Below are 18,764 nucleotides of genomic sequence, written 5' to 3'. Positions count from 1 at the left end.
TCTCCCTCACGTCCTGTCTTCTATCTCTCCCTGGCTATCTCCTCCTCCACCACCCATGCAACAGCGTGGCCTTGATGCACGGTGGTTCGTTTTATCCCCGTTGCCATGGCGACCGGCGATCATAATTAAAAATCTCCTCAGAGGCGTCTGAAAGGAAGCTAATTAGAGAGAAGAAGAAGAAGAATCGCTATGCGTGTTTCCTTTTCCTTCAGACACAGAATCAAATGAAAGTCTCCTAACTTCTCCTGTCTGTATTTGAGGGATATGTGAGGGTGGCGCAAGGAAGGAGAGAGAGAAGAATGGGGGAGGAGGGAGAGAAGGAGAGGAGGAAGAAAAGAGGAGAGAGAGAATGGCGAGGGAGATAAGGAGGAGAACAGGAGAGAGAAAATAGGAGGATGAGAGAAGGAGAGGGAGAAAGAAGATATTTATTTCCAAGTTAGATTATCCTGGTAGCCACTAGCCACAAGAGAGAGAGAGAGAGAGAGAGAGAGAGAGAGGGATAGAGAGAGAGCGAGAGAGAGAGAGAGAGAGAGAGAGAGAGAGAGAGAGAGAGAGAGAGAGAGAGAGAGAGAGAGAGAGAGAGGGAGAGAGAGACATTTACATTTAGTCATTTAGTTGACACTTTTATCCAAAGCAACTTACAAGTTTTGTACGACAAGTCAGCAGGAAGGGTACAACTCTATCAGCTGAGTAATAATGTTCATCAAAGTGTTGAGTGCTACAGTGTAGGTTAGTATATTAGGACATGTGCATGACAGTAAGGTAAATCTTTTTTCATTTCAGATATTGATTGAAGAAGTAGTCTTTATTAGACGGCGAAAGATTGGTCTGGTTTCGGCTGACCTAACTGTGGTGAGAAGTTCGTTCCACCATTGTGGGGCAAGGACAGCCAGAAGATGCAGAGCGTAGAGGTCTTGGGGGTGTGTAGTTAGAGACCATTGACCGGAGGTAGCCGTTCCCTCTGCCATACTATATGCCAGGTCGAGGGCCTTGAAGCGGATTTCTGTGGCAATGGTGCAGGTCTCTAAGAAGTGGGATGACATGGGCTGACTTCGGTAGGTTTGAGATCAGGCATGCGGCTGCATTCTGAATGAGTTGAAGAGGCTTGGTGGCAGTGGTCGGAAGGCCAGCAAGCAGTGCATTGCAGTATAGTCGAGGCGGGAGATGACTGTTGATTGGAAGAGGAGTTGGGTGGCTTCTTTTGTCAGGAATGGGTGGAACCTTCTGACGTTGCTAAGGAGAAATCTGCAGGTTCTGGTTGTTGCTGCGATGTGAGCGGAGAAGTTCAGCGGGTCGTCAAGGACAACACCAAGGTTCTTGGCGGTCGGGGATGCGGCCACAGCTACATACTCCACTGTGATGGAAAGGTCGGTCAGGGGGGAGGATTTGGCCGGCAGGTGAAGCAATTCTATTTTGCTTAGGTTCAGTTTGCGGTGGTTGGACATCATCCAGGCGAAGATGTCGGACAGACAGGCCGAGATCCGCTCATAGAGATGGATATCCGAGGGAGGAAAGGAGAGGAAGAGTTGAGTATCATCGGCATAGCAATGATACGAGAAGGCAAGAGACCTGATATTGTGTAGAGGGAGAGCCCCCTGCTGTTCACCCTGTACATGCTCCCCCTCGGCCGCATCATCGGCCGGCACGGTGTGTCTTTCCACTGCTACGCTGACGACACCCAGTTATATATCCGGATCACACCATCATCACCTTCATCACCCCCCACACTGACCACTTGCCTGGAGGAGACTAAGGCGTGGATGAACCACAGGTTTCTCCAGGTCAACAGCTCCAAAACACAAGCCATGCTGATCGGTACCCCACACCAGGTCCGGTCAACCACCATCAACACCATCTCCTTCTCCGGTCAGGACATTCCCCTTTCCACCCTTGTCACCAACTTGGGCGTGAAAATGGACCCCCACCTCACATATGATACACACATCAAACACCTCTGCAAGACCTCTTTCTTTCACCTCCGTAACATCACCAAACTCCGCCCCTCACTCACCCTGGCAGACTCGGAGAAACTCGTCCACGCTTTTGTTTCCTCCAGGCTGGACTATTGCAATGCACTCCTCATCGGGATTCCTAGCAAAAGCATTAAAAAACTGCAAACCATTCAGAATGTCGCTGCTTGCTAGGATCCTGATGAGGGTGCGCAAATATGATCACATCACCCCCACCCTCAGATCCCTTCACTGGCTCCCCGTGGAACACAGAATTGAGTTCAAGGTGTCCCTCCTCACTCACCAGTGCGTACACGGTGGTGCCCCTGCCTATCTCAAGGAACTCCTCACCCCCCAGTCCTCCTCACGTTCCCTCCGCTCCGGCACAGCCTACCTCCTCAAAGCCCCCAGGACTAAGCTGCACTCCATGGGTGATCGCGCCTTCTGCTCCGCCGCACCCAGACTGTGGAATGCTCTCCCCATCCACCTGAGAGCACCACAATCCGTCGAGGTTTTTAAAAGGGGCCTAAAAACATTTCTTTTTAACAAGGCTTTTGCCTGAATTTTCTTTTACTTTTTTTTTTTTTTTTTTTTTTTTTTTTTTTACTTCTATTCATTTTACTATTATTTTTATTTTATTTTACTCTTAGGTTCTTCCAATTTACTGGTTGTTAGTCTTTTTAATTGTTTTTATTAATTTTAAATTGTTTTATTCATTTAACTTTTGTATTTGTCTCCTGTAAGCGCTCTGAGATTCTCGCGAATGTGGAGCGCGGTACAAATCGAATCCATTATTATTATTATTATTAGAAGAGGAGGGGTCCAAGGACGGAGCCCTGGGGGACACCTGTTTGTAGGGGGCCGACAGGGACCCTCTCCATGACACTTAGGTAGGATCGGTCGCTGAGGTATGATGTCAGCCATATCAGCGCAGAGCCAGCCACTCCCATTCCTGCGAGGGACGCAAGGAGGATCTGATGGTTGACGGTGTCGAAGGCTGCAGACAGGTCCAGGAGAATCAGGACAGAGGAGAGGCCTTTCACTTTTGCTAGGTGAAGAGCCTCTGTGACTGCTATGAGGGCCGTCTCTGTGGAGTGACCAGTCCTGAAGCCTGACTGATCTAGGAGGTCATTCTGTAAGAGATAATCAGTAAGTTGGTTGGATACAGCCAGTGTTGCAGTGCTGGTATAACTCGGTATAACGGCGTTATACCTCGCTCACTGAGGCTGAAGTACGCGCAATCGCGCACGGAAATGTTGCCGCGTGTACGCGCAGTCACGCACACAAAAATCCGCTGTTCCCATTCGTTGTAACTAAGTACCGGCTCGGCGCGGCCACCGTTTTTACATAACAAAAGCACAGGTAGAGTAGGCTGACCAAACGTCCTCTTTTGCCCGGACATGTCCTCTTTTTACGCCCTGTCCGGGGGGGTTTATTAATTCATCGAAATGTCCGGGGTTTCACTGTTTTTCAGTTTCAGTTTCAGTTTCACGGCCCTTTGCGAGCATCTGAAGGCTCGGGGCTGCATTTTTCGCCGAACATATAAATTACCGAATAAAGCGCTATTCGTTGCCGTTCGAATGCCATCTGGATCGCCAAAATCCGTGCCTCGGTTCTCGAGTTACATGCCGATATGTCAGGCATGCGACTTTTTACATGGCATTATCCAACCGGACTCCCGGAGAAGCATGCAGCTGCAGAGCCGCAGAGCCAGCGGCGCTCTCTGGGCCGCGCGCTGACGGCCGCGCTGTGAGGCAATAGTATCCAGCTGCAGGACGAGAGCACCAACACTCTCAGGACGCGTGTAACTGTTCCGCAACAGTAAGTGACTTCCGGGGTAGGCCTGATTGGCCCCGACAGGCACGTGACGCGGCAAACTCAGGACGCGCAACGAGGCTGCTGAGAGCTGTCGCGCGGAAATAGGCTGTCTATTGCCATTCTCTAACACAAACTCTAACCTTAACCAGCTCCTTAACAGCGCCTAAACTTAACCGTTCTAACCTTAACCAACTCCGAAACAATGCCTAACCTTAACCTTAACCTTAACCATGCCTAACCTTAACCATAGAAAGAATATTGCCATTCTCTAACACAAACTCTAACCTTAACCAGCTCCTTAACAGCGCCTAAACTTAACCGTTCTAACCTTAACCAACTCCGAAACAATGCCTAACCTTAACCTTAACCATGCCTAACCTTAACCGGCGAAAGAATACACGGTAAAAAAAAAATCACGTTAAAAAAAAATTTTTTGATGGGATTTGAACTCGTCAACAACCGACCGCAGGATCGCAGGACCGCTGCTCTGCGAGGTGAGCTAAAGCGCCGAATGAAAGTCATAGCGGATTTGGACGGTTACATCATTCCGCAAGCTCTGCCGCTCCGCTCCGCGGAGCGTGCCGCGCGGCAGAGAAAGTTGCGCGTCACGTGCCTGTCGGGGCCAATCAGGCCTACCCCGGAAGTCACTTACTGTTGCGGATAAGCTATAAGCTCTCAGGACCGCAACACTTTAAGGCATAGATATATATAGAACACTAGATAGCTTGCCCGCGCTGCCGGCCAATGGAGAGCGACGTCACTGAACCGCCGCCATCTTGCTCCAGTTAGCCTTGAGTGAGAGTGAGTGAGCTGCACAGACAAAAATACTCATAACTCGCTGAAATATTGACGGATTTACAAACGGTTTGGTTTATTACAAGCATTATTAACGTGGCTATGATTCAAGCGGTTTGTAAAAAAAAAACATCTTTAAAATTTTTTTTTTATAAGTATGCAGCAAAAAAAAAAAATAATAATCTGTGCCAAAAAAACTGTGCATGCGCGCACGCGCGTGGAGCGTTTGACCTACTGTCAATTTGCCACTGCACCACTGGATACAGCACGTTCACGTGATTTAGAGAGGAGGTGTTTTAGGGTTTGAGTCAGGGGCGTCGTCTTGGTATGGCAAGGTATGGCACTCGCCATACCTTGGCAAATTAATAAATACATTTCTTTTTTAAATTTATATATATTTTTTTTAATTAAAAATAAAGAATTCGAATGTTGATTTGGAATTTGAATGTCAACATTATGAACGAAGCTTCAAACTATTCGGTACAGCCCTAGCATGTTTTGATATTGTCAATTATCTCACTTTTACTAGGTGACTTTTACTAGGTGACTAACTCAAAGGGCAGCAGAGACAAGTGATAAAGGGACACAGGTAAGGTCTTACAATGGCTTAGTGATTATAACAGTGCAGTTCAGCATTCAGTAACCCATTTTTGTGAACGTGTTTTTGATACTACATTCTGTTGAACACACACCTCAAAACTGAAACTAAGGAAAATTGGCTCAATTGCAAGAAATATAATAGACAGTTATGATATTACATTCTGCTCAGCATAATTTGTATGCAAAATATTGTGGTTCCCTGCTTTAGTCTGTTGACATATTTCTATACTAAATGCTTTTGTAGTCCTGTGTCATACCTAAATGTCATATAAGTGAATTGTATAGAAACAACTCACCAAAAGTGACTATTGCACAACTGATTTGACAAAACAAATCCACCAAGGGGGGAACCACCCCCTTCACCCCCCCACCCTCCCTCCTTGCCATACCTTGGCTTTTACTGAAATGACGCCACTGGTTTGAGTTGAGGGAGGAGTTGATGGTTGCAGTTAGGAATGGGAGGATGTCTGGTCCTATGGTCTGGAGGAGTGCAGAGGGTAACTGGTCCAGCTGGCATATAGTGGGACGGTTTGACGTTACCAGTGTCAAGGTTTCAGCGTCTGTAATGGGAGCGAATTATGTCAGAGTGAACGATAAGGTTCTCGATTCAGCATTTGGAATGAGTGGGGATTGGGAGAACGAGCTGCAGATGTTCTCCACTTTTTTCTCAAAGAAAATCGCAGTCTTCGGCAGAGAGAGAGGAGGGTGGAGGGGCGGAGGGGGGGTGAGGAGGGAGGACATGGCAGTGTGCATTTTGCGAAGGTTCTTGGCAGAGGCCTAAATCCTGTGGTGAAAGAAGCTTTGGCAGTAGTAATTGTTTTGGAGAAAGCTAACAAGAGGTTGTGATATGTGGCGATGTCAGCAGTGAGGCATGTCTTTCTATACTTCATCTCAGCCGCTCTCAGGACCTGTCTTTCTTCTCTCACTGCATCAGTCAGCCATGGACCGGGTGGGGAACGGCAAGCAGGTTTCTCAGCAAGGGGACAGAGCTTGTCGAAGGAGGTTGACAGGGCTGAGAGGAGGGTGGAGTTTACCGTTTCTGGGGGGAGAGCAGAGAAGGTGTCACTCAAAGGTAGAGTGGATAATATGTCAGAAGAGAGGGTGGAGGAGGATAGGGAGCGCAGGTTGCGTCTGACTGAGACAGTTTGAGTTGGAGTGGAATGCTTGGGGTTAAGCATGAGAGTTAGTGAGAAGGATATGAAAAAATTGTCAGACCAATGAAGGGGAGTTACCATTGTGTTAATGATGGTGAAGTTACGGGAGTATATGATATCCAAGGAGTTGACTGTGTAACGGCAAGTGAAGTGGCTGTGGACGTTAAGCGGTACTGCAAGTAAACTCACTCCCCAGAGGCATCCAGACCCAATAGCAAGAAGTGAATGAACCTCTTGGTATAGTGGTCTGTGATGCCGCCCGCGACGCGGGAGACCGGAGTTCAACTCCCACTCAGGGCAATCCCTTAACAGGGGTAGAATCGAAAAACACAATGCAGAGTAAGATCACACCGGCTACACGTGGTGCCGATAGACCCGGATGCCCTGGGTGGAGTGAGTTTAGGGGGGTGAGTGTAACGGAGGTACCGCAGTCTATCCACAGTCACGAGGGACAGTAAGTGAAGTGGCTGTGGACGTTAAGCAGTACTGCAAGTAAACTCACTCCCCAGAGGCATCCAGACCCAATAGCAAGAAGTGAATTCACCTCTTGGTATAGTGGTCTGTGATGCCGCCTGCGACGCGGGAGACCGGGGTTCAACTCCCACTCAGGGTGATCCCTTAACACAGTTGTCATGTACAAAGGTCTGATGACCACACAAAATAGTAACTGGAGCCGGCTGCACATGAACAAAAAACAGCCTCTCTTAGTAAATGCTTTCAAAACAGTCCCGGGCAGGTAGGTAATAAACAAAGACGTTTTCAAATGGTAAATAATATTTATTGTAGTGGGGCTTGAAACCCACTGCTTTCCCCAAAGGGAGAATGATGTTTATTTTAGAGGGGATTTAAACCCAGAACACACACAAAGGGAAAAGGTAAGGGGAGAACAAACAAGGTGAGATATAGATAAACAAACTAGATTAGCGTCCGCCGACACTAACCAACCAGCCAGAACGTACCAAAGGTACAAGTCCACACAAAGTGGTAATGGCATACAGTTTACAAATACATATATATATACAGTTCCACTTGAAGGGAACAATAGCAAAAGGGCAGTAAAGTATCACTCCACACTCAGTGGAAACAGGCACAAAGGCCAACAAGAGGATACTCACTCAGGTAGAGAAGTGGCACATAGGCCAACAATATATATATATGAAGACACAGTACTTGGTCCACCAAAAGGGGTAAATAAGCACAATAATAATCCCACACAACAGTGGAAAACAATGGCAACCTCACTCCACTCTGGTCACTGGCAATTGACAGAATGAGGCGCCCAGACGTGTGTGTGCTGTCAGGTATTTGTCCACCCGTCCCTCTTGAGGTGATTGTCATCAGCTGTCATTCATTAGGCAATCAGCACTCTTCAGTGTAGGGACGGGCGGCACCTGACAGGAAGAGAAAAGAGACAGCATTAGCTCTCATGCTCACACACACACACATCACATACAAAACATAACACATTAAATATACTAACCTGATGTTCAGATGGTGTCATAAATACAGTAATAATGGTAATGACCAACCCACGTACCCATGTACGTCACAACAGTGCTTCTCAAACTTTTTCTGTCAGGCCGCCCTTTGGCAGACCAAAATATTTTGGGCCCCCCCCCCTCGCCCCAACAAAATAGTCATGAAATGGGCCATGTTTAAATTGATTGAAATAACACCAATATCGTGACCTTTCAAATTGTGCAACTACTTTACAACTGTGCAATTGTCCAACAACATAACAATACAGTAAAATACACTCAAAGACTGTGCTTTTTAAAAAATACAGACATCTTGTAACATTGTAATACAATTCAATGGACACTCAAGACTGTTTTTTTTTTTTTTAAATAGAGACATCTTGTAACATTGCAATACAATTCAATGGACACTCAAGACTGCTTTTTCAAAAATAGAGACATCTTGTAACATTGCAATACAATTCAATGGACACTCAAGACTGCTTTTTAAAAAATAGAGACATCTTGTAACATTGCAATACAATTCAAGGACACTGCTTTAATACCCCCTGAAGTCTAAAGTTTCTAGCTCCACCTTCTCAGAATATTCTCTTTTTTTTTGTTACATAATGTAAAATTACAGATTCATACCTTCAAAATAAGCCATCAATTGTCAAATTTGAGATGATAGTTTTCAATCAATGTCCTATCAAACATTCTGGTAAAATCCTAACAACTTTTCAGTATAGGACTTGAACTTGATCCAAGTTCATTCAGCTATCTGATGAGAGAACTACACTCCCAGAATTCAATGTGATCATTGTCACTAGAACCATTTCACACCTGGAGCAAAGGCCCAGTCATTCCTTTGTTATTCCAGTGAATGGACCCAGCAGGAGGCCTAGCGACAAGCGGCCACTACATAGTTGGGTATTGAAAAAATGCTCATATACACATAGAGAATAATAATCAACAAGAAACATCAACTGTATCAATTGTATTGTACAATGAACAACCCTATATATCGCTTTTGGATTACAATAGTAATACAAGGTAATGTACTGATTTCTTTTGATTTCTCTGTTTGAGAGAGAGAGAGAGAGTGTGTGTGTGTGCAGGGGAGTATACACGCACACCACATTATTCTGCGAAGCAGCTCAGTGTCCCGTGGATATTATTGCAAGAGATAATTCATACATATTATGAAAAGCCGATGCCGATCTGTTGTTTAGAATTTGGATGGGGGGTAGCGAGTCTCTGATACCTCTCACCTCTGCGCGGGGGTCTAACACCTATTCACAGCGCACACGCTTCTCTTGTGTGTGTGCGCGCGTGCGTGTATGTGTGTTTGTGACGCGCTGTAGTTCTCTCGCAAACGGAAATAATTACAAGCATACCATCTAGCAAGAATTAAACGTATTTACAAGTCGTATTATGTTTAGCAAGTAATGAGACATATATAGTACATCTCAAAGCACTCGAAATTGTCATTTTTCTATTTTTATCGATTTCTGAAAATATGTACGTTTAGAGCATTTAGAAGACATTCTAATTCTTTTGTTCTCCGCCCACGGGAGCAATACGCCCCGTTGACTCCTAAGGGTTTTTAAAGAAAATAGATCGAAAACTTTGTGAAAAACTTGTGAAAGAACTTGTGAAAGAACTTTGCAATTTGTGCAAAAAAAGAGAAAATGTAAGTAAATTATGTGTCATCACAGCATTAGTGGCTGCAATGAGCCTGTTTTGCACTGCACATCTTTTCAAAACGAGGTTGCAGGCTTGATACTGCCACTCTCAAGTCATGCTCAATGTTGAGCTTAGACCTGTGCTTTGTCTTCAGTGAAGCAACAGCTGAAAATCCAATCTCACGGAGATAGGAAGTGGCGAAGGGAAGAAGGACGCCCACAGCCATCTGCCCTATGAGTGGATGCTCCCTCTCCACACCAAGCCAGAATTCACTCAGTGTCTGAGCTGTAAACCTCAGCCTCAGGGTGGAGTCAGAGGTCATTTCCATGAGTTGCTCCTCTTCAGCAGAGCTGAAATCAGCAGGTGCTGTAGATAGAGAGATACTTTATCAGAAATTGTTCATCATTGAACTTGCTTGCAGCTTCTTGCATGCTCTCCTCCTCCAAGAACACCCGAATCTCCTCTCGTAGTTCAAAGACTTGCGACAACACCTTCCCTTGCGAGAGCCACCTTGCCCCGCTGTGAAACAGCACTGCAGAATGGTCAGCTCCCATCTCCTCACACAGCGCAGAGAACAGGCGCGCTTTGATGAAATGTACCACGTTTATAACTTCTGTCAAAACCTCATTCAGCTCAGGGCTAAGCTATCTTGATGCTAGCGCCTCTCTGTGAATTTACAGTGCGTCCATTGCGCGTTTGGCGAGACCCCCTTGATGAGCGCCTGTAGCCCCCTCCTTTTCCCTGCCATGGCCTGCGCGCCTGTTATTTTTCTACAACGGAGTTCGGCGATTTGCAAATCTGATTGGCCAGTGTCATTTCTGGTCATGTGACATGTACGCCCAATCGTGGGACCGCAAGTTTCTACACTGGTTAGGCTTAGGCGCTCGTTCGAAGTCAGTTAAGGTTAGAGTTTGTCTTAGAGCATGGCGATAGAACGCCTGCCCTGATTCCGACGGTTAAGCTTAGGCACTCTTTCGAAGTTGGTTAAGGTTAGAGTTTGTCTTAGAGCATGGCAATAGAACGCCAGGTGCTTTGCAGGCTGTTCGACACGGAAATGGGCAAAGACACAGCTCATCACGCTATTGGGCGCACATGTCACATGACCAGAAACGTCAGTGGCCAATCAGATTAGCAAATCGCCGAACTCCGTTGTAGAAAAATAGGACGCGGCCTGCGCACCGTCAGAGCAAAAGCCCACATAGTTCTCCCATTTCAGTCCATGTTCTGTCAGGTAACTGTCAATCATTTTGAAGAGCTCATCAGCTGTCGCTCTGTTTTTGACATATTTGCAAAACAGCAGATCTTCCAAGAGTTTGGATGGAGATGTGTCAGGAAGCTTTGTCTCAATGTTGTCTGTAAAAAAAATGTTTATCCAGAGTAACTTGGTGATCCTTTTCTGTGTTTTATTAAATAATAATTTTCAGATTTTGAGAAATGGTCAAACTTATCCAAATATGGTATTTTCATGGAGAACAGTGCAGCTGCAACAGATAGCACTTTATTGATCATTTTCTGTAATCCAAAAAGAATAAAATATTATTTTTTTATATATTTTTTTTATCTCAAGGCCCCCCCTGTCATGCCTCTGCGCCCCCCCCTGGGGGCCGCGCCCCACACTTTGAGAAACACTGCCTTAACAGGGGTCGAATCGAAAAACACAATGCAGAGTAAGATCACACCGGCTACACCTGCTTTGTGAGTGGGAGGCATGACAGTGGGAGTCAGGTCAAAGGATTGTAGGAGAGAGACCACTGTGTCTGACTGAGGTGAGTCAGGCAGGTTGAAGTCGCCCATTAGAAGGAGGGGGGTACCATCTTCTGGTAAGGAGCTTAGAAACATGTCCAGAGAAAAAGAGGGAAACACCAATGTATAAATATGCTCCATTCAACGTTTATCATGTCCACCCGACGGGGTCAGTGCTGACCCCAAAATGGCATCTGGTCATAAAAAAAAAAATTGCGATTTTAAAATCAAACGTGTTATGTACCATGAGCTTGATCACTCCTGTGTCACTGGGCATGCAGGTGAGGGCTGCTAATTAGCTAATTGCTGCTGATTGGATACCTGCTGGCAGGGTAAAACCAGTCCCTCAGTCACACATGCACTCTGACTGTGGCTAGAGGGGTGTGTGGAAACAGAGAGTTGTCACGTTCTCCCATTCTTTGTTCTTTAGTTTGTATCAGTATTTCATTGTTAGAGTAGTCTTTTGGGTTAAACACGGGTTTTGGTGTCTGTTTGCACATAGGTTGCGTCCCTTTGAGCCAGGGTCGTAACAGTTGGGCGCTCGTCCGGGAGTGAATCTGGAAACAAATACCCCTCGAATTTGTTTGGTGTTTTTTTTTTCTTTTTTTCATGGTGTGTCGTGGTGCTATAGTGTGGGTGGTGTTCGTTACATGTTGTGTAACGTGGGGGCTTGAGCCGATCATCAAACAGGTGAGTATGCCCTTATTTGTTTGTAATTTGATGTGACTACTTATATGCTGTTAAAATATATAGTTTAGTGGACACCACATGTAGGTAGGGACATTATTTTCTGGTTGTTTGTTAGCTTCCTGTGCACCACTTACTCCAGGGGCAGTCATAGAAGTGATTAGTACCATCTGCTTGTCTTGTACCATACCATATACTTGACGGGTGGATGGTCAATATGATCTTTGGCTGGTAGCAGGTGTGGTTGAAGAGGGTTAGGTCTACAGGGCGGTAGCTTAAAGGTAGGTAGGATAGGGTGCCAGAAAATACAGGTAGTGTGGTAGGGCTTGATGTCGTTTTTTAGGGTAGACATGTGGTGGGCCGTTTGACTGCAGTTTAGATGTAGAAGCTGTAAGTAATCGGGTCAGGTTACAAGGGGCACCTGTTTGAATTTGTTTGTTGTGTTTTTATTTATTTTTTTGAGTTTAGCTCAGAGTTTGGATGGCCTACCTGTTAGCACCTGACCTCCTGCGCGTATGACACATCTAGTTATTTCAGGGTGGTTGTTTTTTTTATTATTTTTTTGCAAACTAGAAAGGTGCGCTCAGTAGAGCACACATTTCCACCACGTCTCCTTGTAGTTATTAGTATTGGCATTAGCATGCTAACGCTAGCAAGGGGTGCTTCAACGGTGTTTCAGCGGTTTTCAGTGGTTCTTTAGTGTTTCTTCAGTGGTTCTTTAGTGGTTCTTCGGTGGTTCTTTAGTGGCTCTTTAGTGGTTCTTCAGTGGTTCTTCGTGGTTCTTCAGTGGTTCTCAGGTAAAATTGTGTGTATGCTAGGGTGTTTTTGGTGACTTTAAGGTGAGCAGGTTGTGGCGCTGGTGCAGTAGGGATGGCTTCCATAAAGGATTTTGTTGATCAACCTTCTGATTAGGTGTTGGAAAGGTTTTCCAAGGAACAGCTTCTGGAGCTTGCTGTGTACTACAAGGTGGAGCGTACTGCCAGTGAGAAGCGTTTGAAACCAACTGCCTTGGGTGCTTTGAGGGCTTTGCTCGTTAGGGAGCAGGTGCTTGCGGCGAGGGTGGAGGAGCCTCCTTTGTCTGACGTGTCTCCGCTACTATCTGGGGTGGCGGAGGGTAAGTGGAGGCGTAGAGAGTTAGAGTTTAAGGAAAAACAGCTACAGCAAGAGGAGAGGAGAATGTTGCTGGAGCATGAGCGTGCGCAGAAGGAGAGGGAGCTTAAGGAGAGACAAATGTTGCTGGAGCACGAGCGTGCGCAGAAGGAGAGTGAGCTTAAGGAGAGAGAGAGAGAGAGAGAGGAGAGAGAGGGAGGAGAGAGGAGCGTGAGCATGAGCGCGAGCGTGCGCAGAAGGAGCTTGAGTATAAGCATGCTGCCTTGCAGGCGGGTGCTCTGCCTTCAGAGTCGCGTTTCGGTTTTAATGTAGGCAAAAATATTAGGATGGTGCCTCTTTTTTTTGAGAAAGATGTGGATAAGTATTTCCCCTTTTTGAACGGGTGGCAACCACATTGAAGTGGCCTGATACGGCCTGGACGCTGTTGCTGCAGTGTGTTCTTGTTGGTAAGGCACAAGAAGCGTATACTGCTCTGTCCCTTGACCAAAGTGCTGACTAAGAGCTTGTTAAGGCTTCCATATTGAGGGCTTATGAGTTGGTCCCCGAGGCCTATCGTCAGCGTTTTAGAGGCTATCGCAGGTCGGAGGGACAGTCGTATGTTGAATTTGTAAAAGAGAAGGAGAACCTGTTTGACAGGTGGTGCACCTCTCAGAAAGCAGAGTCAAGAGAGCAGCTTAGACAGTTGATTCTCCTAGAGGAATTTAAAAGATGTGTTCCTGATATCGTTTCCACTCATCTAAACGAGCGCAGGGTATTGAAGATAGGCGACGCCGCTGTCTTCGCTGATGAGTTTGTGTTGACACACAAGTCCGTTTTTGTGGAGGAATACCGTCTTGAGTCCAGGGATAGGCGTCCTTTTCAGGTGGGCCGTTTCCCAAAACCTGTGTCTGCTGGTCAGTTTACTTCACCTCCTAGGCGGGGTGGTTCTGCTAGTGCATTCCCAGATGGGATTATATGTTTCTACTGTAAAGAGCCTGGTCATATCGTTGCTGGGTGCCCGGTGCTTGAACAGAAAAATTTCAGAACGGTGGCTCTGGTAGAAACCGTATGCAGAACACCTATGCCAACGTTAGAGGGTGATGGGGAAAGTATCAAACGTGTGGACAAAGAGCTTGAGGGTTCCTCAAGATTTATGATGGATGGATTTGTTTCCCTGACTGATGCACTAGAGTCCAAATGTGCTATAACAATTTTGAGAGATACCGGAGCTTTTCAGTCCCTCATTCTGGAGGGGATTTTGCCGTTTTCAGAAAAGTCTTCTTTGCATTCCGGTGTCGTTGTTCGTGGCTTTGGAGGTGGATTTGTGGATGCACCTTTACATGAGGTCACACTCAACTCTCCCTTAGTATCAGGCAATGTTGTTGTGGGGGTATGTTCTCACATTCCCATAAGAGGGGTGTCCTTCATTCTAGGGAATGATTTGGCTGGTGACAAAGTGCTGGCTACTCCAGTTGTAACTCCCATTCCTGTGGTTTCTGAGGTCCCTGATGAGCTGACACAGAAACATCCAGGAGTGTTCCCTGTGTGTACTGTGACACGGGCAGTATCAAAGGACAAAAGTGATGTTGTTGATACTTCGACTTGTGACATTACACTTAGTGACATTCTTTGTTGAATTGAAAAGTGAACCTGTTGAGAATTTTGGAAAGCACACTGTGGATGTACCTCTGCATAATGATTCTCTTGATTGTGCCTTTGTGTCAGGCCCGGTGGTGGAACCAAAGTTGACATGCGTGCCGGATATGCATGTGGCAGGAGATGATCTGGCAGAGCAGTGTCTCAAGGTCTTCCCAACCTGCACAGTGGCTGAGGCCACGAACGAATTAGAGGATGAGTGTGGGAAGGATGCTATGAGAGATGCTGTTGATTCATGTGACACCGTTCTAGTTGAAGAGACTACAAGGCCTGGCTTAGGCTGCCAGCCTTCCCACAGTAGCTCTATTGTTCCTGATGTTTCACTTGTGGGCAGGGATGGTCCCAGTATGTCAATTGATGATTCTGACATTGATTCACATGTCCACACTGACTCTCTGCCATGCACTAGGTGTGCTAGTCAACCTAGTTACCTGTGTCCTGTGGAGCAGGAGCCCCCTTCGCGACCTGGTCTGATGAGTGGCAACCATTTTGATCAGGACAATGTTATTTTGTGTGACGCCATTTTGGATGGTATTCCAGACGCTTTTGTGACTGATGTATTGCCATGTTCCAGGGACGGTGGGGCTGTACCTGAGGCGGTGCATCCTACTCTGGATGTTCACGGTTTGCAGTATCCTGAACTACCAGTGCCAGGTGGGATGGATATGGGCGCTGTGGTGGTATCAGAGATCTATGGTTTTTGTTCTTCTGTGTTCTGTCCTGTTGAGCGCAGTGAGCTTAGCTCTCATATTGATTTTGGTTTGCAGGCTATTTTTGACAGGTCGGTATCGGTGGAGGGGCCTGTTGAAATGGAGCTCATATGTGATAAGGTCTTGGTTTGTCGATGGGGTCCTAAGTCTTACGCCGCAGTGGAGGAGGAGCCTGCCCCACTCAAGCCATATACCGCAGTGGAGGAACCTTTTGTGAGGTCTAGCTTGCCCGAGAGTCGGGACAGGGTTGTTTTTTGTTTTACGCAGCATTGGCGAATGTTCCACAGTGGGGAGCATGCGACACGGTTGATGGTCGTGTTCGACAGGGGCCGGCCCGTTATCGATGTTGTGGTAGTGGCCCTGACAACTAATGGGTCACAATATTTTTTTTTGTTTGTTTACGGGTTTGATATGTAGTGGTTGCCTCTTGGGCAACCATTTTGGTGGGGGAGGTGTTATGTACCATGAGCTTGATCACTCCTGTGTCACTGGGCATGCAGGTGAGGGCTGCTAATTAGCTAATTGCTGCTGATTGGATACCTGCTGGCAGTGTAAAACCAGTCCCTCAGTCACACATGCACTCTGACTGTGGCTAGAGGAGTGTGTGGAAACAGAGAGTTGTCACGTTCTCCCATTCTTTGTTCTTTAGTTTGTACCAATATTTCATTGTTAGAGTAGTCTTTTGGGTTAAACACAGGTTTTGGTGTCTGTTTGCACATAGGTTGCGTCCCTTTGAGCCAGGGTCGTAACAAACGTATTCAAGTATTAACATCACTAACATGTCATAAAAGCATGTAGAATTAGGGATGTCCGATATTATCGGCCTACCGATATTATCGGCCGATATCGGCATTCAAATGTGATATCGGTTGATATCGGTATCGGATTAAGAGTTGGACAATATCGGTATATCGGTATCGGTAAAAAAGCCAATATCGAGCATCCCTATGTAGAATGTATATTATCATCAATACGTTAGTTTAGCAATAGGTTAAAAGTGCCATTAGATAGTTTTACCTTCTCGATTTGCTGAAGTCTATTGCAAGACGGCGACCATTTTGGAAATTTTAAACCATGGGAATTTTTGCAGCCATTTTGTCGAGGGCATGCATAGCTGTGGATCAGCCTTGGAATTTTTCCAAACTACACTTCCTGGCAGATTCTGTGGGGGTTCAAAGTTCAGCGTTCTGAATGAATTATATCAATAACTGTTATTATTCGGGATAATAAGCCACAAAAGGTAACGTTTTTGACAAATATTGAAATGCAGTTAGTTTATTCTCCCTATTGTTAGCATGTGGCAACAATTAGATCTGAAATTAGTTTCAAAATGGTTGCACTGTGGTGAAAATAAAAAAAAACAGTAAATTACAGTAGATATCATTATCTATTCTTATGCACGCCTGGTGATACTAAATCCAAATTGAACTCGGGCATTTTAAAGATAATATATGTATATATATATATAAATGTGCGAATTGACTATAATAAGGTAATTTATAAGCATCATATTTTATATCCTATAATAATATTTCAAATTGCATTGGTCTGGATGGGAGAATTCAGTACTGTATCTACAGAACCTTCGGTTTAATCATCTTCCCTTTATACATTTTTTACACATGATCTCAAGAGGGTACTGAACGAGATCAGTGGCAGTTTTTTAAGTTTGGTCATTATTATCATGGTGTTATTTACTGTCAAAGATGCAAAGAAAAATCATAATTCATATTCTCCTTTGTTTCATCACAATTTAAGCAAGCCTGGAAGACAGCCTTTAAGACACCGCTCGGTCACTTCGAGTACAAGGTAATGCCCTTTGGGTTGACCAACGCTCCTGCTGTCTTCCAGGCCCTTGTCAATGACGTTCTCCGTGATGTTCTTAACCGCTCTGTTTTTATTTATTTGGATGACATTCTGAAGTTGTTCGTCAAGCCGGAGAAGTGTGAGTTCCACGTCTCCTCCATCGGTTTCCTCGGCTACATAATAGAGGGCGGCCAGATCCGGGCAGACCCAGAGAAGATCAAGGCAGTGTCGGACTGGCCCAGACCCACCAACGTCAAGCAGCTCCAACGCTTCCTGGGATTTGCTAACTTCTATCAGCGTTTCATCAGGGACTACAGCCGGGTTGCTGCACCGCTCACCCAACTCACTTCGCCCTCCGTGCCCTTCGTCTGGTCCGCTAAGGTGGACTCCGCCTTCTCCGAGCTGTGTAGGCGCTTCACCTCCGCGCCCATCCTCATCCAGCCGGACACGTCCCGCCAGTTCGTGGTGGATGTGGACGCCTCGAGTACCGGGGTGGGGGCGGTCCTCTCCCAGCGCTCCGATCTCGACCAGAGACTACACCCCTGCGCCTTCTTCTCTCGCCGCCTGACCCCGGCGGAGGTCAACTATGATATTGGGAACCTGGAGCTCCTGGCAGTCAAGCTGGTGTTGGGGAAAATGTGTATGAGGTGGACTAGTTTAATATAGGTCAACTAGCAGTGCTGAAAGACGTCTGGCTGACGTTCTTAAAACAACTTGGACAGAGGGACATTTCAGTACGGCACATTGTGTGCTGGTAATCTTATCTTGTTCTTTTCTCTCTTTCATACATACACAGCACACACACACAGACACAGGCACAGCACACACACACAGACACACGGACACGCACATACACAATACACACATACAATACACATACGTCTGTACGCAGACGCACGCACACACAGACACACACACACATACACACACACACACACACATCTCACTCTCTACATCATATCGTGTGTGGATATCATATCTTGCTTATCTCTCTTCATGTTCTCTCTCTCCGATGTTAGATCTACGTATCATCTTAATGTACGTCATGTCAGATCTGACATGATGTGATACGTCATCATATCTGTCATGGGGGGGCAGGACTGAGAGGGGATTTAGGGACAGGCAAAGGGATCCAGGGGAGAGTGGTTTTTGTTCAAGCTGTGGCGATCCTCTTTGACCCATAGCTCTTGCTGTTAAAGAACTTCTTTTCTTAAATAAATTACCTATTTGTTACAATTGGAAATATCGTCTCCTGCTGTGTTAAACAACCTTTCCACAACATTTGGTGACCCTTGACCTGTAGACCGCCCTGCCGGGCCCCCTCACACGGCCAGCTCCGGACCTCTCCCGTAGAAATTCTGCCGGTTGTCGACACCAAGGTAAGCGTTGGGCTTGTAATTATAAATATCCGTCAGAGTTTCTGCGGGAGGGAAAAGTTGAGCTGACTGTGTTGACGAGGTCTGGGAAGGACGGCTAAAACGAACACGGTGAGGTGTTTTACACTGGGGCGACTCCTTTTTTAACAAGTGGCGGCCACTAATCAATTTTAAATTGCATGTTTTCGACCTCTGGTCAAAATTTTTCTCAAACCTCTTCAAAACCTCTTCAAAACCT

At 46.0% G+C, this 18,764-nt stretch overlaps 1 protein-coding gene across 1 annotated transcript in view; it reads left to right on the top strand.

Moving 5' to 3' along the window:
• Positions 1-18,764, top strand: part of LOC311243985 (plexin-A4-like) — a gene marked incomplete at its 5' end in the record, with an annotated part of 191,190 nt that overhangs the window by 26,843 nt on the left and 145,583 nt on the right. The window contains 1 exon segment of the mRNA XM_084333393.1: positions 17,268-17,556. Within this exon segment, the coding sequence (XP_084189519.1) occupies positions 17,268-17,556 (289 nt within the window).

The sequence above is a fragment of the Notolepis coatsorum genome, assembly GCF_963971535.1.
Source record: "Notolepis coatsorum genome assembly, chromosome: 17".
In the NCBI taxonomy this organism is placed as follows: Eukaryota; Metazoa; Chordata; class Actinopteri; order Aulopiformes; family Paralepididae; genus Notolepis; species Notolepis coatsorum.
The sequence above is the reverse complement of the archived record's forward strand: the minus strand, read 5'-3'. Positions and strand labels throughout refer to the sequence as shown.